Genomic DNA, 25,269 nt, shown 5'->3' with positions numbered 1-25,269 from the left:
TTTCAGCTGGCTATTTTTACAACGTTTTTGAAATAATAATGTTTCAGAATGAGTTGGTATATAAGGAGATATACATAACATGTTAAACAATTTTTTTGCCAGACATGAAAACCATACATTAAATATTATGAATTAAAACATCTATATACTCAATCTCATTTATCTTGTTTTGTTAATTGCATCATAACAGCCTGTCATTAAATTACAAAACTTTCACTGTGCACTCTGCTTACTACTGCACACTTGACCATAGTTATACCTGTTTGATTTTATCCTCTTACTATCTTTTGCATAAATTCCTTTGGTATATTCCCATTATTATTATCCAGTTAGATCCTCCATTGCCTATTATCTGGACAAGTGCTTCTTAAATTTTAAGGTGCATATAAACCACCTAAAGACTTGTTAAAAACAGATTCTGGTTCCCTAGGTCAAGGCTGTGACCTGAAATTCTACATTTCTAACTAAGTTTCAAATGCTGCTAATACTGCCACTACTGCTGATTGCTCTACAAGGAGGAAAGATGGAGAGTTATAGATCAGCACTCTAAGCGTAGTAGCCACTAACACGCACTCTTCCACATGCTGTGTTTCTCTTTTGTTTACTCTTTTGTGGAAAAATACAAGCTATTTCATAGCTGGCCAAAGTTACAAATGTTGGGCATATACTTCTGATTTTATACTAATTTCATTCTCTTTTTGATTGTTAAGAGGAAATGTTTTACTAAATTCACTATGCATTAGCAAAATGTCTCGGGGTGTGATTCACTTTGTACATATTTTTAAAAATTCTTACACAAATCTTGCATTTGCAAATGTCAGTTGTATTTATCATGACATTTGTAACATACCTTCTAGTCTCTTTTTAATATTGTCATATTACTAGCTAATTCATATTTACTTTATTCTGCCTTAGCAGTTGTGTCTTCATTTTAAATATGAAAGCTTGTTAATATTTTTATGGATAAATTGTGAAGTAGACAGGAAATTAATTAATTATATTTTAGTAGGATAATAAGAATTTCTGTTTAATTGCAATTACAATTTATATAGGTATCATTATAACTCATGATGTCTATACCAAATGTTCAGATAAGCATGGGATGTACACATCATTGTGTAAAAAATGGTTGATACTAATTAATTCATTGACACTAGTCACATCAGTTTTATTTTTATGTGTACTACTCAAATGACGCACATGTTTGATGTAGAAACTACAGTTCAACAGTGAGATATCTTAAATGATGCAATGATTTAAGTGAAGTATAGTTCTACTAAAACAATAAATTTTTGTTTAATGGAAAAATGTTTAATTCTTCCTCAGGTTTTAAATTTGAATGCAAACTAATTAAGTTAAAAACTCAATTTCTCAATTAACTATACCTCATTTATTCCTTTAATCATCCATCAAATATTTGAACACCAACAATGCATCAGTTATTGTTATAAGATAAAAGAGAGGACAAATCAAAGACAGCTGCCCTTAGGACCCTTACCCTCCACTTGGGGGTATTGGTAAAGGACAACACATGACAAGTAGATGATGTCAGATAACAGAAGGTATCAATACTAACAAAAATGCCACCCTGCCCACCGCGAGGGCTAGAGTGTTAGTGGGAGGATGGAGTAGGGAGTCCAGAGGGCCTGGAAAACTAATAGGGAAAGAGGAGGAGAAGAATGGTAAGACATGACCTCACTGGAGTAAGAGACTGCGAGGAAACTGAGTAGCCCTTATAGGCTCCAATACTTACCTGTAGGCTTCTACTTGCAACAGTTTTGGGAAGCAGTATTTCTGACATAGAAAGTTCTGAAGAGCTCTAATTGAAGAATAAAAATGATATTTCTGGCTGCTGTGTTCAGACCAAACAAAGGGGTTGGGTGAGGGTAGAATCAGGGTGATTTGGTAGGAAGCTGTAACAGTAAAACAGGTGATGATGGTGGCTTAGACTGATAATGGACATGGTAAAAAGTGATAAAATCTTATAATTTGTCACTATCAAGTTGGATACAGAGTGTGAAACAAAGAGTGAGCAACTTGTTCATTTTTTTCCATCATCAACTATCTCCACTGGCTTTCCACTGTCTAAAATCAGATCAGCATGCAAGTGCCTACCTATATGTTTTGGTCCCAATATACCCACCCAAAAAGTTATTTCCTAACACCTTCCTCTGACCATGCTACCCTTATGATGATGGGCTTTTAACAATGAAGGAAATGATGAGGGTGAAGGTGATAAAAGAACAGACATCACAACTATTATTTTTCAGGGATATATTTCTGACAGCTTTAGGCTCTTAAACCCTCAAATCCTATGCAGAAATAATGTTAGATATTTTCCCTTTTTAAGAAATGAAGACCCACACATATGAACAAAAAAATGTAAGATTAGAATATAGAAGAGGGCCTATTTTTACTCTAAAAATGAGCATTCCCTTTTTTATCATGATTTTCCTGTTGTTTTTTTCTGCCTGGAAGGCTCTCGTCTGCCCAAGCTCATATGACACCTTATCTATGAGAAGTTCCTTTATCCCTTCCACCAGAATTATATTTTTCTTATCTAGATTTCAAATAGTTAAATCAAATCATTTCCACCTTTTACTATTGCTTCTCCTATTATTTAGATTAATAACCATAATAGTTTATATTTGTTGAGTGCTTCCTATGTGTGATATCTCACTAATACTTCTAACATTGTCGGGAAGGATCTTGTTATCAATTCATTTCAAAGATTAGGAAACTGAGGCTTAGAGAGGTGAAGTCATTTGCTGAAGGTCAAAAGCCAGCAAGAGGCAGGGTCAAGATATAAATCTTAATGGTTTAACTGCAAAGCCCATTATCTACTACACTGATTCTTATAACAACTCACTATTCACTGAGTTAAGATTCTCTATCCTGTTTTTGTTTATATATATATATATATTTGTTTATATATATATATTTTCTTTTTTATCTCCATCCCATTATTTCTTATTGAAATTATTAATTTTTTAAAAATATTTGTTTATTTATATAAAAGGTACAGTGGTGAAGAGACAGAGAAAGAGGTCTTCCATCTGCTGGTTCACTCCCCAAATGGCTACAAATGGCCAGTTCTGGGCTAGGCTAAATCCAAGAGATCTGAACTCCATTCTGAGTCTCCCAAGTGAGTGGCAGGAATTTAAGCACTTTGTTGCCATTGTCTGTTGCTTTCCCAGGAGCATTAACAGGGAGCTGGATCTGAAGCAGAGTAGCAGGGAGTTGAACCTGCACTCTGATATGGGTTGTTAGTATTGCAAAGGGCAGCTTAATTATCCCACAGTGTTGGCCCTGAGTTCTATTAAATTTGATACAGATTAGTCTTAGTATTATTTACTCATGCAGACCTGACTTTTCTTAACAACAGAAACTAATCCTTTCAAATAAATAAATATAGGATGCCCTCATATAGAAAAAGTAGGAATTACCAGAAAAAGATAATATGCTATTTTTCTTTAGATTCATCTTCAGCATTTAATATAATTTTTATTTTATCAAGTATGACTGACATACTAAAGCTTACATGTTTCCAACATTTTGGAGAAAAATAAGTAAGTCACTGATATTTATAGTTTATTACTATACTCAATTATCTCAGTGCTTCCAAGATTTGGGTCAGTGTAAGTCCCTTCTAGCTAGTTCCCTAATAGGAAGTCCCCATCATTGTGATCACTTCCTAATTTTCTTGTACAGATGTTTCAGATTCATTTTGTACTTACCATCTCCTGGCCTTGAAGTCAGTCATTTCTCCAAGGGTTCTGGGTTCTTTTTAAGTTGTGAGTGGTATCCTAACACTTAAATACGCTTTGGTGCTCACTACATTCAGGTCTTCTTTTAATTTTGCAAAGTTGTCTTGGATTATAATTCCAACTATTAGTGTTATTCAGTTGCTATCATTGGTGTCTTCAAAAACTCTTAAGTTTGTGAATTCACTTTCACTTTCTTGGTTTTGGCTTCAATGCCTTGTCACATGAGTATATTCTTTGTTGGCCTTGGGCACCTTGCAAAATTTAGTTTTCATTTCTGATATATGATTTTGTCATTTATTTCTATTTCTTTCCTAAGTTGTATTAACTATAATTTCATTGCTTTCACCATTTTGGTCAATTTCTACTTTTCAAAAATTTCCAATTTAAGATCTTTCTTAGTTTCAAAAGCTTATTTGAGGATATTTAACTGAGTTTGTAATGTTATAGTTTTCTTAAGTTTCATGATTCAATTGTTTTTGGAGAGTTTTCACCAACAGGAAAGCTTTAATTCTCATCAGCTGACTTTTGCATTTGTTTTATAATGATGGGAATAGAATTTTTTTGTTCTTTTTTATTTCATAGAGTTCTTAGTTCAAGAGCACCCTCTTCTGTGCAGTTCTTTTATGACTAATTTTATTGAGGGTCATGGAGGTTGAGTGGTATAGATTTGTATGTCTTTTTTTCTTTTCTTATTTCTGCAAGATCCTTAATTTTCCCCTCTTATTTCCTTCTCTCCCATCACATCCTAGACTCCATGGGATTCTACCCATCCTAAGTTAATCTGACTCCTCTCCCCTGCCGCCCACCAGCACCAAGCAGCAGTGATTCTCCAAGGTTGCCACTGTGCACACCCTTTCAGGTCATTCTTGCAGCCAGTGTGGAGAACCATCAAGTCCTGACATATATTCAGTATTTTGGCATTTATTGCTACACTTTTGGGGGTGATTTTGTTTGTATTTTATCTAATTCCTCTGTTACTGCCTAGTCTTTATCATAGTTTTTTAAGACTTCTACTCTGCTGCTTCCTACAGCCCAGGTTTCAGCGGCAGGTGAACAGTAGAGTGGCATTGGATTTTTTTTTTTATGCTATTTGTAAGTACTTTGAAAGTTGTGGCACTCTCTGGCACAGTCATATGAAGATATGGGACCTGTACAGTTCTATTTGCTTTCTTTGTTGATTTTATATTTTCTTCAGGGACAGAGTGAGGGAGATCCAAAACAAAGCAATCAATATTGATCTCTAACAGTGCTTCTTCACTCTTTCCCTGTAATTAATTTATTATTTTTACCTTTATTACATGATGAAGCCATTATATATTTGTTTTAAGATAATTCAAATTCATAATTTTTACCAGCTAAAAGTAAAAGATGCTGTATCTTGGTTTCTTTTTTTTTCCTTTAAGAAAATGAGGTAAGAGTAATAAAATAAAAGGGAGGAAAGGAAGAAAGGGAGAAATTAAAGAGTAAAAATAAAAGAGTAAAGATCAATGGCAACTGGTCATTGGGCATACAGTTATCTGATTTTGAAAGCAATTTCAAAGATGGTTTTTAACATTTCTTTGAGTCATAATAGCAGGATTTCAGCACAAATATAGTTTCCAAAGTGACAGTTTTTGAGATCAATACTATTTTATACTGTATTTGCATTACTAAGGTCTGTACCTCATATGCTTGTGTACACATACAAACACACATTTACACAAGAGGTACTTACTTGTTTTACATTCTGGAGTTCTTCTGCCAATTGCTTCCTTTGCCTCTCTGATTCAAATAGTTTTTCCTACATTTAAAAACCAATAAATTAATAAGTTGTTATGAAGGTATCAATAAGTATGATTTTTTGTCCTTTGTTTCAAAGCTTATATATTTCCCAGACATCAAATTGCTATAATTAAAAAATGTAGACCTCAGTAAATTTTATGGCTATAGACATACCATTTTAAAGTAATTATCTTCAATATAATTGTGATATCAATGTACTTTTTGTTCTCTCAATTTTGTAAAATCTCAAAATCTGATTTCAAAAAGAAGTCACCCAGGATCAAATGTTTAAATATCAAATAAATTCTGGAGCTATTATCACCGAAGAGCTTCCAATGTAGCAGTATCTTTATTAGAAGTTAGAAGTAAAGGTCTTTATGCTAAAGAGGGCACATGAAACTAGACTGCCTATTAGTCTTCTAATTTTAGTTTATTCTTAGAAGATTATCCATAACATAGAAGATTAGTATAACTGATATATAAAATAATACTTAATGAAGTAGATGAAAGTTATGAATCTAAGTAAGATGTTTTCATTCTTGAACTTAAAAATCAAGTCAAGCATATGCCCTTAAATGTCCAATTTTGTTGAGTATATCTTTTAAAAATTCACATTTTATTGGTTAAATAAGAAATATTGGCCAGCGCTGCGACTCACTAGGCTAATCCTCCACCTTGTGGCGCCGGCACACCGGGTTCTAGTCCCGGTCGGGGCGCCGGATTCTGTCCCGGTTGCCCCTCTTCCAGGCCAGCTCTCTGCTGTGGCCTGGGAATGCAGTGGAGGATGGCCTAAGTGCTTGGGCACTGCACCCCATGGGAGACCAGGATAAGTACCTGGCTCCTGCCATTGGATCAGCGCGGTGCGCTGGCTGCAGCGCGCCTGCCACGGCGGCCATTGGAGGGTGAACCAACGGCAAATGAAGACCTTTCTCTCTGTCTCTCTCTCTCACTGTCCACTCTGCCTGTCAAAAAAAAAAAAAAAAAAAAAAAAAAAAGGAAATATTAAGAGTAATTATGAGCCATTTTACTATCAATTTGAACAGAAGAACTGCTTCAACTTTGAGTAGTAAAGGTTCATAGCAACATTGCAATGTTTACAAAAGGCAATCTGCTTTCTAGTTATTTCAGCTCAATCTTGTCTAAGAGGTGAAATGAAAGTATATGAAGATGAATGCAATATAACAATCTAATGAATATGTCACAGACAAGGAGCCAAGAGACTGCTGGCTCCTATGTTTTTATGTTCTGGCAAGTCACCTTCATTCTTGGTGCCCTACTTTTTGCATCTGTAAATGGAAAATATATCTACTTTCATTCACCTTTGCAAAGCAGTAGCAATGTGAATTTTGAAGAAAGAGTTCATGTTAAATAAACACAGTGGTTTAAAAACTCATTTTTGCAAAATAGAAATTAGTCAATGGCATACAATTATCTTGGTTTCATTTTTAATTTGTACCTTAAATCAGACATGAATAATAACAAGGCCACAGGATAATGAAAAGTGATGAGAGATCATCTATATAACCTTTACTTAATAACCTGCCATTTCATGTGTATGTGTATAATACATGTAGAAACACTGAAAATATAAATGCTACCTCAAATAAAATACTTATTATTTTGTACACTGTCTTGTATACTTCTTTAAATAATTCTTAGCCCATAGGTAGGTTTTGGTGTGAAGGTAATTATAAAATGTAGAATTTGTTTTATTTGAGATTTCAGGTATTTTTCACATTAGGATATTTTTAGTTACATTTCATGAACTTTAAAGGTGAATGCTAATTTATCAAATGATTCCTCAGGGAAGCCTTATTCAAATGTTACATGAGCATTCTATATAAAATTTTAAGTTAAAATTCTAATAGTTAAGAATTATATTCAAATAAAAACTTAAATACATCATTAAATTTAATAATGACAAACTTTAAGGAAATAAAAAAGACCTAAGAGCCTCTGAAAGTTCTGATAAATAACAAGATCAAATGGTTCACACAGAGATAAATCATATAAAAATGCTATCACATTGAGGTTGTCAACACTGGCTAAATTTTCCAATAGAGTAAGACGAAATGATTGCTAATTAAACTCTTCATTATTTTTTTTAAAAATATGGAAAGACAGTGGCTTTGAGAATACATATTTAAAATATTCCTGTAGTAGTAGAATGTTCTTATACATCTGGAAGGGGTGTAAATTGGCAAAGACTTTTCAAAGGGAATGTGGTAATGTATATAAAAGTTTATATGTTTATATATTTTAATAAAGCAATTCTACTTTTAGAGATTTATTCTGTGTATATACTTGCACAATTACTCAAAGATACACCTACAAAGCTGTTAAAGGTAGAATTAATCATCAATAAGGAAATGACCAAATAATTTGGAATAGTATCTTTAAAAAATATAGGAGGGCCATTCAGAAGAATATGGGAGATCTGTATATATTTACCCAAAAAGTATATAACTGTAACACTGAGAAAAAAAGGCAATTTTTTTAAAAAAATGTGAGTGTATGAAATAATTTATGTAAAGTTTATATTTATTTACTTTTAAAGACTTTTTCAAAAAGAGAGCTTTATGTTCACAGCAAAATTGAGAGGAAGGTACAGATCTTTCCCATATACCCATTCTGCATACCTTTTTTTTTTTTTTTTGACAGGCAGAGTGGACAGTGAGAGAGAGACAGAGAGAAAGTTCTTCCTTTGCCGTTGGTTCACCCTCCAATGGCCGCCGCGGCAGGCGCACTGCAGCCAGTGCATCGCGCTGATCCAATGGCAGGAGCCAGGTACTTATCCTGGCCTCCCATGGAGTACAGGGCCCAAGGACTTGGGCCATCCTCCACTGCACTCCCTGGCCACAGCAGAGGGCTGGCCTGGAAGGGGGGCAACCGGGACAGAATCCGGCGCCCCGACTGGGACTAGAACCCGGGGTGCCGGTGCCGCAAGGTGGAGGATTATCAATGGTGTCTTTCAGAGGTTGGAGTAGTTAGACCAAGGTAGGAATAAAGTTTTCTTTTTATTATAAAATTTATTTTAATAGAAATTCAATAATTAACAATAGAATTTCACTTTTGTAGTCAGAAGCAAAAATAAATATTCCTGTGTGAATTAATGGTAAATGAAGTAGCCAGCGCCGTGGCTCAATAGGCTAATCCTCCGCCTTGCAGCGCCGGTACCCCGGGTTCTAGTCCCGGTCGGGGCGCCGGATTCTGTCCCGGTTGCCCCTCTTCCACGCCAGCTCTCTGCTATGGCCCAGGAGTGCAGTGGAGGATGACCCAAAGTGCCTGGGCCCTGCACCCCATGGGAGACCAGGAGAAGCACCTGGCTCCAGGCTTCGGATCAGAATGGTGTGCCATCCGCACAGCGCTGGCTGCGGCGGCCACTGGAGGGTGAACCAACGGCAAAGGAAGACCTTTCTCCCTGTCTCTCTCTCTCACTGTCCACTCTGCCTGTCAAAAAAAAAAAAAAAAAATGGTAAATGAAGTAGTTATGCTGCCTTTCTTGAAGATTTGGAAAATATAACAGCTTTCTGTAAAACTGTAGTTTAAATGTAATATTCTACTAAAAACAATGCAATTATATATGGAGAATCAAAATTTTTTGGTATATTTAGCACATGTGTATTTCTTCCTCCTTTAAATCATATTATCTTAATTCTAAAGTACATTAGCAAACCATGATGTCCCTTAAGTATGGCCTTACGCAATTAAAAAAATGTATTTCCCAATGAACATAAAAGGATCGAAACTGTCACTGCTTGTTTCAATGGCTCCTCACCTAATTTGGTCCTTGTCACCAACAAGAGAGAAAAAAGGTTGAGAGGTAGCCAGATAAGAAGGCGTAAGCAAAAACCACTGTTCATACTAAATCTAACAAGGATGTTGTGAAGTACAAATAATTGTGTGAGCCACCTAAAGACTAACTGAACAAAGAATTTTATTTCGTATTAATATTTCTTCATTAAAAATAAAACCAAGCCCAAATACATCAGAATTCAACACAGGATTAATTACTCTTTTTTTTTTTTTTTTTTCAAAAAGAACTTCTATATAAAGAAGATAAATTTTAGGTTACCTTGAGTGTGTTCACTTCTTCCAAGGCATCATTTCTTTCATGCTGAAGCTTTTCCATTTCATCTGCTTCTAAAGAATCACAGGGAAGAAGCTGTCAACATTAAAATACAAGAGAAAAGTTTTGCATTAGATGCTAATTATGAGAACTAACACAAAATCCTTTGAGACTAGCCTCAGTGTTTGCACTCTAATAACAAAATGCAGTTTCTAACTTTTCAGTTATTTGATTAGATAAGAGAGAATATAAATCGGGAGCAATCTTATTATTTAAGCTTAACCTTGTTATTTGTACCAGAATTGAGATAATAATAATAAGATATATATTATTTTGTTACATTTATGATTCCTAACAATACAATTTTCCTTAAAAGTCCAAATTCTAAGACTGTTCATAATATCAACAAACTTAAGAAATTAATTAACACCACAAACTATTCCCTAGAGATATTCATTCCAAGAGCGTTATACCTAAGGCTAACAAAATCAAGGTTGTTTATATGAGCCCAATAAAATACTCATCAATTATGCATCTCGTTTGAACTATATGAAACATAATAGAACAGCCAAGTAGCTTAAAAAAGATTCCTACACAGGAACTGTGGGCAAACTTAGTGTAAACGGTCATGTACAAGTGAATAGCAACAAAAAATAGCAGGTATGGCAATATCTCTTATGTCTAGCATGATCTGTTTGACAGTCAACACGAGGTAAAAACCAATGGAATCTAATCAGAGATAAAATCCAAGTCTAACTTCTCTATGAGAGATATAAAAGAGCTAGAAAGTATGGAAAATAGAAAGGATTAAGTGGAAAAAGTGATTGGTATGTTAAGTGTGTGCTTACAGTAGGACCCTCTAGGTAAAGAAGCGAGTATAGTTTATGAAAAGACAATATACATAATATTAAGCATTATTGGAAACTTGATCATATGCAGATGTACTGCTAAGAACTATATGTATTCAATATTGAAATAGCCCTGTCTCCATTTTATGATGAGGAAATGAGCACAGACAGGTTAGCGAAACTTGCCTAAGGCTTCACAGCTCACATATGACCATTAGACTGCCAGAGAGGTCTGACCCCATGGTCTGTGACTTTACTAACTATTCCACAAAAACCATGGTAGAATGAACGTAACTAACTCGGATTTGCTTGGTGAACTTTAGGAGTCATTCTTTAAGTTTGGGAAGACATTTTTTCTCTCAACATTACTATTTTCTTTTCTCCTACCATATTAACTTTTGGGTATCTAAAGCCATTATCCATAGTTTATGTGATCTCATATTCTTCATCTGTTCATTACTCGACAAAGAAGTACTCTTTAACAAACATAGTCATAAGAATTAGTTCCTATATTGTCCTAGATTTTGAACAGATTTTCAAAAGTAACAATCTTTCTAAAAGTGTGCTACAAAGGATATTACACTATTGCTTTGTAAAAAAGAAACTTGGATGGTAGTGGTATAGGCTTTACAAAATATTAACATTCTTTCCTACATGGTCTCCAACAGCTTTATTATGTTAATAAGCCTATGCATTCCAAATAAGAACTATAATTTAATGACTTCTACCATTTCCCCACCTATTCACCACATCACTTTAAAAAATTGTTTTGTACTAGTTCAAGGAACTTACATCTGCAGCACACGATATGGGAAACACTGCTATTCAATATTGAAATGGTTGGATTATACATTTTATTATTATTTATTTATTTAATTTATTTGAAAGGTGGAGTTGGGGGGGGAGGGAGGGAGAGAGAGAGAGAGAGAGAGAGGTCTTCCATCCGATGGTTTACTCCCCAGATGGCCACAAATGCCAGAGCTGCACTGATCCGAAGCCAGGAGCCAGGAGCTTCCTCCAGGTCTCCCATGTGGGTGCAGGGGTCCAAGGACTTGGGCCATCTTTTACTGCTTTCCAAGGCCATAGCAGAGAGCTGGATTGGAAGTGGAGTGGCCGGGTCTCAAACCAGCACCCATATGGGATGCCGACGCTTCAGGCCAGGGCATTAACCCGCTGTGCCACAGCACCGGCCCCCCATCATAATTTTAGTTGATTTGTATCAACTCTGGAAAACCACTATTCCATTGGCCACATTTCCCCACCTTAATTAATTTTAAACAGAACAATAATTTCTGTTTCACTCTAATTTTTTATAAGGCTTTTCCTCAGGAACCCATTTGATTATCTTCACTCCTTATAAAATTGTGACTGTACTACCCTACTCACCTATCTGCATATACCAATTACCTTCTTTAAAAGCACACTACTCTGCTTACAACTTACAATTTTTTTTTGGTTCATGCTAAAATATAACTCTTATTATTCCTTACTTACCTCTCAAGCAGACAGAATCCCACTTAACCTTCAAAATTCACTCAAATGCCAACTGTGTTAGGAATCTTTTCTGAATGTTCAATTACTATTATGGCCTTATCACACAATGCGGTTTTACCAAAATTATTTGTGTCCACGACATTTCCTTAAAGTAAATAGTCGAGTTTTATCTATCCTAACAATATGTACTACAGCACTTAACACAATGCCATGCATACTGTAGTTATTCAATATATATTTGGTGTTTTACAGGTGAGTCTTAAGGAAAGTGGTTATAAAGCGTTTACTGTCACACATACAAATGCCATTGATATCACATCTCAGTACAGGTTGAGTATCTCTAATCCAAAATACTTGGGACTGTAAGTGTTTCAGATTTTTAAGTTTTTCAGATCTGGAATAAAATATTCAGATTTTACTGGTAGGCCATACACTAATCCAAAAACCTAAGTGAACCAAATCTGAAATGATGTGATGTGATACTCAAAATATTTGGATTAGGGATGCATGACCCATATGAGTGAAACACTACTCAGTCTTATCATGTACAAGTCACTTTGATATTGTCCATTCTATGTTATTTCTATTGTTAAAATGGTGATTTGCAATTCACAGAATTGAGTTAACAAGAGTCCAGATTGTGAATTTGCAGTGTTCTCTCTGATTTTAGGATAATCCATTCATGACACTTGATTAGTCTGGTAAAACCATTATAGTGTGATGGACTACAATCTGCTGTTGTTAAATTTAGATTACTGCTAAATGTGGGTTCCAACCTTGCCATTTTAGTGTATAACCTTGTGCCAGCAGCAGGTGTAGCAGTATGTGGAATTTTTAATAGAGCAATGTCGACTGAAATCACAATCAGAAAATTTTATTTTCTGTTCTAAATGCCATATTCTTCTGAACCTAAAAGTTTTGTAAAATAAACAAAAGCAGGGCTGATTTATACCTACTTAAAGAATAGCATTTCAAGAAATCTTAAGAGTGATGAACAAAAGTGACAGAGTGATGAACAAAAGAAGCAAGTTGCATAAGAGTACATACTCTATGATTCTATTTATTGTGAAGTTCAAGAACAGATTTTTTCTATTACAATGAGTCTTCTCTATTTCAGTAAAAAAAAATTTTTTTAAATTAAGCCATCTTTACCAACCAAGAAGAAAAGAAAATGAGCACAGACTTGACTCTGTTGTTTGTGAAAATGAGATGGTTAAGGAGGTAACCATCGTGGAATTTCCCCACCTGCACAGCCAGTCAGTATCTTCAACCACAACTGATATACTTCAGATAAAGCAATACATTGTTTCTTAACACAAGAAAGATGGGGAATTACATCATAAAATAATTTTCTTTTGTTTTTTGGTGAACCACATGACAAGCAGTGATTTCTATAGTGTTTTTTCAAATTGTAACACATCATCTATTAGTGAATTCTGAAACTAAGGTTTTAATAAAATATAACTGAATATTAAATAGGAATATATAAATGCAGAAAAGGCAAGTAATGCTTTGAGGGAACCTGCTTCAGTTATATATGTGAGTATGGGGAAAAATGTATTCTTTTGTGGATTAAAGTAAGAGAAATAAAAAAAGAGCCAAGACTTCAGAGCCTATCTTCTATGTGTTGACAAGCAGAACACAATATAAGAAATTTTAAAAGTTAATATAGTGGTTATTGCACAACATTTTGATCTGAAGCCACAAACAGGAAATTATGGGCATGTAGAACATTTTATACTAATGCAACAGCAAATTGCTTTTGCTATCAAAGTTTCACAGATTAAACACCTTCCTATCTACCCTAAAATCATACTGGCAAGAAGGAAGTAAATCACTAATTTGGAGCATAAGAATCTCTCTGCAGCTGCTAAAAAAGCTCTGTATGCTCCTACAAAGTACTCTGAAATCCCCACTTCATGGGCATGTTGTAAGCTACTCAACCATCTTTTCCCTGCCTCATCAACAATGGGTATGGCAGCTTAAAGAAATATCTGGCAGTAACGAAACAATGCTCTGCTGTCAACACCCAAATCAGCAGGAAGAAAACTATGCTCTCATACAGTCTTAGTTCTCCTCCACCAAATGTACAGAATTTGTCCTGACAAATAAGTGCCTGTGAATTCTGGGAGAAGGAGGTGTTCTCCATAGAGTTACCAAAATGGTGAGGTCTTTGGGTGATTATAACTGGCAATTTACTTAGCAGTAAAAGATTGCTTATTAAATAGGATAAAGTAATATGAAACATTAAAAAAGAGACATACATAATTTTTTAAATCAGTGGATCACTTTTTTCTCTAATAAATTGCATACTTACATGCTGCACTTCGACCACTAAATAATAAATAATATTCAAACTTCATGCAAAAAGGCATATTACTTGAAAACAGTGGACCACCATATGAAATAAAAGTGCAATTTGATTTCTAAATTTGAACTAGAAGAAGAAATTATCAGAAATATTTATTTATGCCCTTGCTTGAATTTATGGATTTAAAGTAGCATTCACGGTACTTGACCATCCATATTATAAAGAATATTTGAGGAGCCGGTGATGTGGTGCAGCAGGTTAAGCTGCCCTCTGCAGCACCTGCAATGCATACAGGTGCCGGTTTTGAGTCCCAGCAGCTCCACTTCCAATCTAGCTCACTGCTAATGTGTCTGGGAAGGCAGCGGAGGATGGCCCAAGTGCTTGGGCTCCTGCACCCTGTAGGACACCTGGAAGAAGCTACTGGCTCCTGGTTTTGGTCTTGCCCAGTTCTAGCTGCTGTGGCCATCTGGGGAGTGAACCAGCAGATTAAAGATCTCTCTCTGTCTCTCCCTCTCTCTGTAATTCTGACTTTCAAATAAATAAACAAATCTTTTTTTAAAAGTAATATTTGAAGACAAAGAAAAAAATAAAACAAACAGACCTTTATTAGAATACCAGCATTTCAAAAAGGGTGCCAATAAAAGAAAAAAAATACCAAATACTTTCTGAAAAATGAAAAACAAATGAGCACAAGGTTGCCAGATATAAGAATATGTGATAATCAATTGCATTTTTAGACAAAATTAAAAAAACTTAAAATTAAATTTAGGAAGACACTTTATTATAATGGCAATAAAGAGCATAGATAAAAAGATTAATTAACCTTACAAAAGATTATAAAACCTCTTATTGGAGAAAATATAAAATGCAGTAAATGACACTTAAAAGTTATGCATAATGGGACTGGCACTGTGATGTAGTGGGCTAAAGCTCTGCCTGTGGTGCTGGAATCCCATATGAGCACCGATCGGAAGCTCCTCTTCCGATCCAGCTCTTTGCTATGGCCTGGGAAAGCAGTAGAAGATGGCCGAAGTGTTTGGGCCACTGCACCTGTGTGGTAGACCTAGAAGAAGCTCCTGGCTCCTGGCTTCAAATTGGGTCAGCTCTAGCTGTTGGAGCTATTTGGGGCATGAACCAGTGGATGGAAGACTTTTCTTTCTATCTTTCCCTTTCTGTGTCTGTAACTCTACTTCTCAAATAAATTAAATCTTTTTTAAAAAGTTATAAATAAGAAGTCAAAGTATGTTTACAGACAGGAAGAAGTAAATTTACAAACATGTTGCATCTTCCTAAAATCATCCATAAATTCAATAGAGTAAGTGTTTGGTGGAACTTATCTGGACAAGATAAGAGCAAAGAGTAGGCAGAGCAGTATTCAAAAAGAACATGGGAGATAAGAGGTTAGGGAGACGATGGTCAAGGGATGCAAACTTTCAGTAAGGGGGAATAAGTGAATAGGTCAATAATATAAAGTTATGACTACACCTATAACAATGTATTATATTGTAAAATTTTTAAGAGACTGAATTTTAAATTTTGTCACCAAAAAAAGAACAAGCATGTGAGTTTGTAATACATTAATTACCTCTATTGAGTATTACTATACAGTATACATATTCTAAAACATCATGTACATGATAAATATATAGTATTTATCATGGTTTTGTTTCCAATGATTATAAATTTTTTCATTTAAAAAAACTATTCCATAATATAAAATGTACTATAGTTTTTGATACTTATAATCATGTATTTAAAAGAAAATTAATACATAGAATTCACAAGTAAAATAAATAAAAAGGACAAGGTGGGAGAACATGTCTTACCAGTTATCAAGATTTATGAAGCCAAGAAGTCATACCAGAATAAAAAACCTAGAAATGCCCTTGGAAATATGAAACTTTATAAATGATAAAGGTGGATTGCAAATAATTCTTCTAGCCCATTAAAATAGGAATTTATATTTTTTAAGTTACTTTCAAAAATTATCAAAATTTCTATCATATTTCTATTGTTTTGATAATTCTGTACTGTTAAGTCCAAGTATAGTTCAAAATTTTCATGAAAAAAGGTAAGTTTATTTTGGTACAAAAATTTTTTAAATTCTTGCATAACTTTTTGATAACATGCATTTTCCATGATGTTACTGAAGGTTTCTCATTTACACACGGACTTCAACATTTTTAGCAACAAAATAATCTTATTTTTAAATTCCAGTTTCCGGACTGGCATCACGGCGTTAGCAGGTTAAGCCTCCATTTGTGATGCCAATATCCCTTATGGGCGCCAGTTCGAGACCTGGCTGTTTCACTTTCTACCCAGATCCTTGCTAATGCACCTGGGAAAGTAGCAGAAGAAGGTCCAAGTGCTTGAGCCTCCGAACCCATGTGAGAAGCCTGGAAGAAGTTCCAGGCTCCAGGCTCCAGGCTTCAGATTGGCCCAGCTCCAGCCATTGTGGCCACTTGAGGAATGAATCAGCGGATGGAAGGCTCTCTCTCTCTCTATCCATCTCTCTCTCTCCCTCCTTCCCTCCCTCCCTCTCTGTGTAACTATGCCTTTCAAATAAATACATGCATCTTTAAAAATAAAATTTATAATGTATCAGGGCTCCATAAGTCCATTTTATATAAGACACCAAATTAGGTAAAACTTATCTATGTTATTAGAAGGCAAAAGAGTGTTTTCCTGATTTTGGGTGAGGATCTGTCAGTAGTAACTGAAAGGAACATGGAGGTAGGAGAACATCTGAGGTAACACATATATTTAGTGCTTCTTCATATAATGCTGATGGTTCAGATAATAAAATTTCATATGGCATGCATTTATGATATGAGTATTTATCTGACTGTACTTTATAGTGAGATAAAACAGATAAGGGGGCCGGCACCATGGCGCAGTAGGTTAATCCTCCTCCTTCAGCACCAGCATCCCATATGGGCGTTGGTTCGAGGCCTGGCTGCTCCTCTTCTGATCCAACTCTCTGCTATGGAAGGCAGTGGAAGATGGCCCAAGTGCTTGGGCCCCTGCACCTGAGTGGGAGACTGGGAGGAGGCACCTGGCTCCTAGCTTTGGATTGGTGCAGCTCCGGCCATTGCAGCCATCTGGGGAGTGAACCAGTGGAAGGAAGACCTTTCTCTCTGTCTCTACCTCTCACTGTCTGTAACTCTACCTCTCAAATAAATAAATAAAAATTAAAAAAAAAAACAGATCAGAATGGACACACACATACATTATCTATCTGTATAGTCAGCTAATTATGGTATGTATCCTTCCACAAGTCAAACTGTCAAAGCTGGTAAACTTAGGGATAGAAGTAACACAGGGGCAAGTGACAGACAAGCATGGGAAGCTCAAGAGAAACTGTCTATATTTTATATATTTTTTGAAGGAACACACATTATGTGTATACTTTCAAAATAAAAAGAGAAAAAAGTCTACATGCATGACAAGTAACATTCAAGGCTTGTGACTTTAATTCAATTAAGACAATTCTATAAGGCATACTTTACCTGTGAATCTAATATGTTTGAAATTTCATGTGTATCAACATTTACTTCATCCAACTGCAGGGCAAATAAGTTTCTGGCAACCTGGACAAAATCTAAAATGGAAAACATTTCAGTAAGAACACAGCAGTTAACCTCATCTAGTAAATCTTAACACTTTTCTATGTTAAGTTGAAACTATGTATTTTATAACTAATTCTTCAAACTTAACTTACATAAATTATCTTAAAATAGCACTGGTTGAAGTTACAGGTAAATATAAGTTCAAATAAGAAGAGAGAGGAGTAGGTATTTAGTAGAGCAGTAAGAGGTCCTCATCTCCCATCAGGGTTCTATTCCTGACCCAGGCTCCCGACTGTAGTTTCCCACCAGTGCAGACCCTGGGAGGCAGCAGGAATGGCTCAAGTAATCGGGTTCCTGCCACCTACACGGGACTGTGTTCTTGGTTACTGGTTCCAGTCCATTTGCAGAGAAAAACCATCAGATAGGATCTGTCAGCCTATATGCTTCTCTCAAATAAATGAAAAAACTTAAAAAACATAAAAATGATTCTCATGAAGTGATTTAAACAGGAGATGAGAGAAACTGATTTAACTTAATTTAGGTAACTTTGCTAAAATTAATAATTCACTTCTGAAAATAATAAAGCAAATACATTTCACAGACACTATTTAATTCCCAACTCTTGTATTATGAGAACTTTTTCTCAAACATATGACAATATTATGACTTAGGGCTTTTCAAGCTGGAAGGAGCTGAGGTTTAATAATAATAGCAGCAGCTAATGTTTATGTATCACAGCCACTGTATGCCAGCCATGATGCTCAGCAATCTCATCCTTACAATAATCTGCAGAGGGAGGGCCTCTTATTCTCTTCATTATACAGGTGAACAGACTTGGAGCTAAGACAGGTCAACCATCTTATACTGCCCAAGGCTCCTTGGCAAATGCGTGTCACAGCAGTCCATGACTTCTTCAGATCTAGAAGATCTGTTCATCTATGTATTCTCAATTTTTTTTGAAGGGTCATTTTAAGTGTTCTCTGACCTTCTAGTTTAGAACACACTGGTCCTATTTTATGGATGCATTGCCTTCACTTATCTTCTTAAAGATGTTAATTATAATTATGTTAATTATAATAATGCTCTTCATTCTTTCTTTTTTTTTTTTTTTGAGTTCCTTTTTTCTGTTTGATAGTTTGGGGATCTAAATTTTTTGTTAGCGAATTTCTCCAAATTTTGGGGAACACCAGGGTATTAGCTTATATTTAAGAATTATTTATTAAAATAAAATAGACCAGCAATTCTGCATGCATAACTGGCCTTGTCAACTGGCAGGTTTCACACCATGACAATCAGATGGCCAGCTGACATTTTGTTGAGTTTTTTAAGAGAAAAATCTCGAATCTCCTGATTATATGTCTAAACTTGGATTTCACTGAGTGATCGTGGTGTGTATTATAAGTAGTGACTCCCCATATACTTCTCCAAACTCCCTTGCTGCTGGCAACTATAGGTCCATAATCTCTCTTGTGGAGAGCAACTCGGACTAGACTGTTACTGGAATTAAGACTTATTCTATGCATCTGCTCTCCCACAATATGGCGCTGAGAAGGGAGTAACAACTTCTACGCAGCTGCCTCTCGCCAACTTGAGTGATGACCTGCAGGAGCTGATCCTGCTCCTGATTGCAGGAGAGCAGCGTACTCGGTGTGTGGGTAGCAGAGTTGGGATTGGTGGAAGAGGACTATAAAGGAGGAGAGAGACAACATGCACCAGGAACATCTATCTGAAGGAACACCTGTGCAGCCCCCGAGAGAGCCGGCCGGCGGTGTGCCGCTCCCCCGCGGAAGTGGGGAAAGTGGCAGGGGGAACCGCCCTTCCACGGAGGTGGAAGGGTCGGTAGCCAACCCAGGAAGAACCAGCAGCAAACCCGGGGAGGGCCGAGCAGACAAAAGAACAGCGCAGGTCCTGTGTCGTTCCTCCGCGAAGAGGGGGAGCGACATAATGGTGCCGTGACTCGGATATGAAGCCTAGGCAGGGTTTAGTGTCGTTCCTCCATGAAGAGGGGGAGCGACATCTCTGGTTTAGTTTCTCAAGGAAACAAACTTCTTTTTTCCTGGAGATGTGAAGGAGTGGTAGCTGCTGGGCTGCTTTAGAATGGGCAGGGAAGAACACGTATAACTCTCCTTAAAAAGATTTTCTACAATCTTGGTTTAAACGCCTTGCCTAAGCAGTCTGCAGAAACACCAGATCCCTTCAGTTCCTAAGGGTCAGATCACCTCTCAATGGGATTTATATTTTCAGATACTGGACTTTACTTGCCTCAGTTCAATCATTTGTTTACTGCTCTTTCCTCATTTGCCTTCTGTCCTCAGATATTATAGTTGGATTTATACATATATTTCTGTTTCTTACTATTATTATTTTAGGGTGATTTCTCAAGAGGAGATGGGACCAAAATTATGCTATCATCATCACTTGAAACCAAAAGGTGAATTTTCTTTCATTTTTTTAAGCAATATAGATGCTTTTAAAATACCATCTGCGTTTACTACATAAAAATTAAATATTCAATGGTGGTAGGGAAACCAAAAATCGTTACATTCAAATATTATTGATGTAAGAACAATAGATATGTAAAATATCTCTGTAAAACGATTTATCAATAATTGTCAAAAATCCAAATCATTTATTTATGTGATTTATTCTAGGAAAGAAGGCAAACATGACTATTCACAATGGCAATACAGATTTGTAATGTCAGTTACTGAAAAACCATCAAAATTGACAAAAGTAGAAAGATGAAATATTTTTTTTTCCTTTTTTTTTTTTTTTTATTTTTGACAGGCAGAGTGGACAGTGAGAGAGAGAGACAGAGAGAAAGGTCTTCCTTTGCCGTTGGTTCACCCTCCAATGGCCGCCGCGGCCGGCGCGCTGCAGCCGGCGCACCGCGCTGATCCGATGGCAGAAGCCAGGAGCCAGGTGCTTTTCCTGGTCTCCCATGGGGTGCAGGGCCCAAGCACCTGGGCCATCCTCCACTGCACTCCCTGGCCACAGCAGAGGGCTGGCTTGGAAGAGGGACAACCGGGACAGAATCCGGCGCCCCGACCGGGACTAGAACCCGGTGTGCCGGCGCCGCTAGGCGGAGGATTAGCCTAGTGAGCCACGGCGCCGGCCAAAAGATGAAATATTATAGTATGTCAACTAAGTGACACATTATGCTGTTAGTAAGAATAATTAAGTATCATAAAAATATTTATATCATATTAGCTGTAAAAAGAATTAGAACTAATCTCACAGTAGCAAAATTAGGATTTTTATATTTTCTACTGGTTCTTTGGTTATTTCTAAAGCAACGTTTACCACTTCTCGGCCTTTTAACTAAGATCAATGTAAAGCAATGTTTATGAATTAAATAAAAATATGACAATGATATTTCAGAGGTAGAAGTTTCTAATAAAGTTATCCTTTCTGCTGACCCATCTAGACTAGCAATCCTAGTTGAGATGCAGTAGTTTCGAATAAGGAACCTGAAGCAGATGTGGTTTACTTTTCATTCTCTCCTTCTAAAGAACAGGCATTCTTAATGAAAATGGGTAACTCTTGAACCAAGCTTCTGTGATAACATGATAAACCTAATGTTACCTCCAAAAGACACTGTCCCCTTTGCGTCTGCTTGTACTTGCTCTCTCAGGGCTTGCTGCTGTTCCTTTGTGGGCTGAATGCCAAGATAATTTAGAGCCTGGAAGGAAAAGGACTCATGTGAAGTGATTTTTTCCAATCTCTAAAGAATAAAACTTCTCATTGCAATGTTATTTTACAACCCAGTGAAAAAATCATCAACATCAAGAGCGCTAACCAGGGCTGGCGCCGTGGCTCACTTGGATAATTCTCCACCTGCGGCGCCAGCATCCCATATGGGCGCTGGGTTCTAGTTCCGGCTGCTCCTCTTCTGGTCCAGCTCTGCTGTGGCCCGGGAAGGCAGTGGAGGATGGCCCAAGTGCTTGGGCCCCTGCACCCATGTGGGACACCGCGAGGAGGCACCTGACTCCTGGCTTTGGATCGGCATAGCTTTGTCCGTGGCAGCCATTTGGGGAGTGAACCAACGGAAAGAGGGAAGACCTTTCTCTCTGTCTCTCTCTCTCTCTCACTGTCTATCTGTCAAATTAAAAAAAAAAAAAATGTGGAGGATTCTGATTAAAAAAAAAAAAAAGAGCACTAACCAACATTAGATGCCCAATGAAAGTCTGTTGAAAATTTATGGATTAATTACCCATAAGAGATTAGCTTCCCAATTCTATCACCAAGTCAATTTTTTTCAGTGCAAATATTGAAATACCTAGTTTTATAAGCATAGCTCCAGAATAAAAAATCAAGTTATTTCTTTGTATGTATGGGTTGGCAGAAGAAAAATTCCAAGAGAGTCCTACTAAATCTGATTTATGAGCAAAACTCAAAAACATGAAGAATATTTGATTATCATCTTGTCTTCAAGAGAAAAACTGAGGGAGAGGAGAACTTAGTCAAAAATAAAATATTCTAATTTATGGCTTGATAGGGACAGACTTACAGAAATAGTAAACTAAAAAGCTTTTTCTAGTACCCATATCTTCCTTTTGTCAGGTTCATTCTTTATGGATAATCCAACTTCTCCTTTTAGTACACACGACTGATGAAAACTTCAGGGACAGCCGGTCATATTTCAATGTCTATCCTCTTCTTTAGCCGTAGAACCAACCACGGTGTTCAGTTAGAAACAGTCATCCACCCAAAGGTATTTTCTAGTACCCTTTTGTAGCCTGTTCAGGCTGTGTACTAACCAGGGGTGGGAACCGTTTTTCTGTCAAGGGCCATTTCGACATTTTAACACCATTTGTGGGCCATACAAAATTATCAACTTAATAATCAGCCTGTTATAGAATTATTGAATTTCAAGTCCCACCTGTGGTTGCCTTGACAAGGCCAAACCAAATGATTTAGCAGGCCTCATGTGGCTCATGGGCTGGATGTTCCCCACCCCTGCTGGGGAAGCTCTATTCAAAAGCAGGGATAAGTACTTTCTCTATTTTAGCTTAATAGGGTTGGGGAGGGGCAGAAGGGAGAGAGGGACATGGGGGAAGAGAACAAGAAAAGAAGACATAAGGAAGAAAAGAGTGCTGGAACTGGAGGAGTCACCTTGCTTTGTGAGGTATCTCAACAAAGATGGGAAAACACAAAGCTGCCTGGAACAGGAGTCCCTGACACTGTACAGCCTTCATGCCAGCCCTGAATCACATTTTTTTCCAGGCTTCTTTTGATGTGAAAGAAATAATTTTTTAAAAAATATTTATGTATTTATTTATTTTTGAAAGGTAGAGTTACTGAGAGATAGAGGGAGAGACAGAGTTAAAGAGATGTCTTCCAACCTCTGACTCATTCACTAAAGGCCTGCTGGGACTGGGCTAGGCTGAAGCCAGGAGCCAGGAGCTTCCTCTGGATCTCCTACATAGGTGCAGGGGGCCCAAGTACTCGGGTCATTTTCCACTGCTTTCCCAGAATGCATTAGCAGGGAGCTGGGTCAGAAGTGGAGCAGCCGGGACTCAAACCAGCACCCATGTGGGACCCACTACACCACAATGCTGGTCCCCAAAAGAAATAGATTTCTAACAGAAAGCACTGCTACTTTGGGTTGTTCAGTTATATATAGAAAATCAAATTCTTAACTAATACATAAAGACCAACCGAGTGCCTTAGTATTGGACTTCAGCAAGAACATATACAGTGTCAATCACACAAAAACTAAAATGCAGGGACCAGAGTAGTGGTGCAGTGGGTTAAACCGCCACCTGCAATGCTGTCATCCTAAAGGGGTGACAGTCTGAGTTACAGCTGCTCCACTTCTGATCCACCTCCTGGGATGGCAGAAGAAGATGGCCCAAATACTTGGGCCCCTGCACCCTGTAGGAGAGCTGGAAGTAGCTCCTGTCTTCTGGCTTCCAATTGGCCCAACCCAGGACATTGGGACCATCTGAGGAGTGAATTAGTAGATGGAAGATCTCTCTCCATCTCTTCCTCTCTCTTTACAATTCTGCCTTTCAAATAAACAAACATTTTAAAATAAGAAAATACTAAAATGCAGGCAAAGTTCAATATTAGTTATTGTCCCCTGCAAATTTCTCCCTCCTTCAGAATCTGTTCAATCATTCATCATTTCATCTACCAAGTTGTTTCTTATGTATTTATTTTCTCAGGCACAAAACTGTACCAGGGGACAGACAAACAAGATATAGTCTATGTCCTAAAATAACTTATGGTCTTAAGGATAAGAATAATATATAGATATAGTAAGTGGAATATGTAATGTAAAGGAAACACGTGCAGAGTATACAATGGCAAAATGCAACTTGTTAATGCATAGGTATACAATGTGATGAGGTGTAAAGGGAGAATACCAGGAAAGACTCTTTCGAAAGTGATTCATAAATTTAGTCAGCATCATGTTTCTACCCTTTCTAAATTGTAAGTATTTCCCTCATGTAACATAAAATAATGATTTTAGCTTTGATGTGTATGTATGTTTTTCCTTCAGTTATAAAAATGGTCCAAAGATACAAAGAAAAACAGTACTCACTGCTGTCAAATACTCATTGACATTTGTCTATTCTGGAAATTTCATATTAATGTAGTCATACATTTTGTGGTTTTTTGTGTTTGGCTTTTTCCACTAAGCGTAATGGTTCAAGGTTTACTGATGTTATAGCATGTATCAAAACTTCATTCCTCGTATGATCTAATAATACTTCATTGTATGGATATACTACATTTACTTTATTTATTAGTTTATGGACATTTGGGTTGTTTTCACTTTTGGTTATTATGAAGAATGCTGCTATATTCATTTGAGCAACAGTATTTGTGTGGATACGTTTTCAACTCTTTTGGGTTTACACCTTAAAGTCCAATTGCTAGGTTATACAGTAATACTATGTTTAACTTATTGGGGCTTTGTCACATTATTTTCCAAAGCAGTTGTATCAATTTACATTCCCTCTAGCAATGTATAAAGGTTTCAATTTCTCCACATCCTCATCAGCACTTGCCATTGTCTTCATTGGGTATCTGGGTACCTTCTTTGGAGAAATGTCTGTTTATATCCTCTGTATATTTTTAAGCTGTGGTTTAAAAAATATTTTAAAGAATCATTATATATCCTGAATACAAGTGCTTTATCAGATCCTTGATTTTCAAATATTTTCTCCCTTCATGGGTCATATTTTCACTTTCCTGATGGTGTCTTTTGATGTGGAATTTTTTCTTTAATATTAATATTAATAAAGTGTATTTTATCAAAATTTTTACAGTTTTAGTTCTCACACTTAGGTTTATGATACATTTAGAGTTGATTTTTACATATGCTGGGAAGTCAGGTTCCACATTCATTGTTTTACATGTATATATCCTGTAGTCAGAGTACAACTTGGTGAAAAATCTACCTGTTCTCTATGGAATTACTTATATCCTTGTTAAAAAT

At 36.5% G+C, this 25,269-nt stretch overlaps 1 protein-coding gene across 8 annotated transcripts in view; it reads right to left on the bottom strand.

Moving 5' to 3' along the window:
* Positions 1–25,269, bottom strand: part of STXBP4 (syntaxin binding protein 4) — a 222,494-nt gene that overhangs the window by 144,661 nt on the left and 52,564 nt on the right. For all 8 annotated transcript variants that reach the window (XR_011383518.1, XR_011383517.1, XM_070060907.1 and 5 more), the window contains 4 exons: positions 21,405–21,501; positions 17,760–17,851; positions 9,604–9,693; positions 5,482–5,547 (listed from right to left, as the gene is read on the bottom strand). Coding sequence is in view for 6 of the 8 variants with exons in the window: in XM_070060907.1 (XP_069917008.1) it covers positions 5,482–5,547; positions 9,604–9,693; positions 17,760–17,851; positions 21,405–21,501 (345 nt within the window). In the remaining 2 variants the exon portion in view is untranslated. The remainder of the gene's footprint in view (positions 1–5,481; positions 5,548–9,603; positions 9,694–17,759; positions 17,852–21,404; positions 21,502–25,269) is intronic.

The sequence above is a fragment of the Oryctolagus cuniculus genome, chromosome 17 (genome assembly GCF_964237555.1).
Source record: "Oryctolagus cuniculus chromosome 17, mOryCun1.1, whole genome shotgun sequence".
Taxonomy (NCBI): Eukaryota; Metazoa; Chordata; class Mammalia; order Lagomorpha; family Leporidae; genus Oryctolagus; species Oryctolagus cuniculus.
The sequence above is the reverse complement of the archived record's forward strand: the minus strand, read 5'-3'. Positions and strand labels throughout refer to the sequence as shown.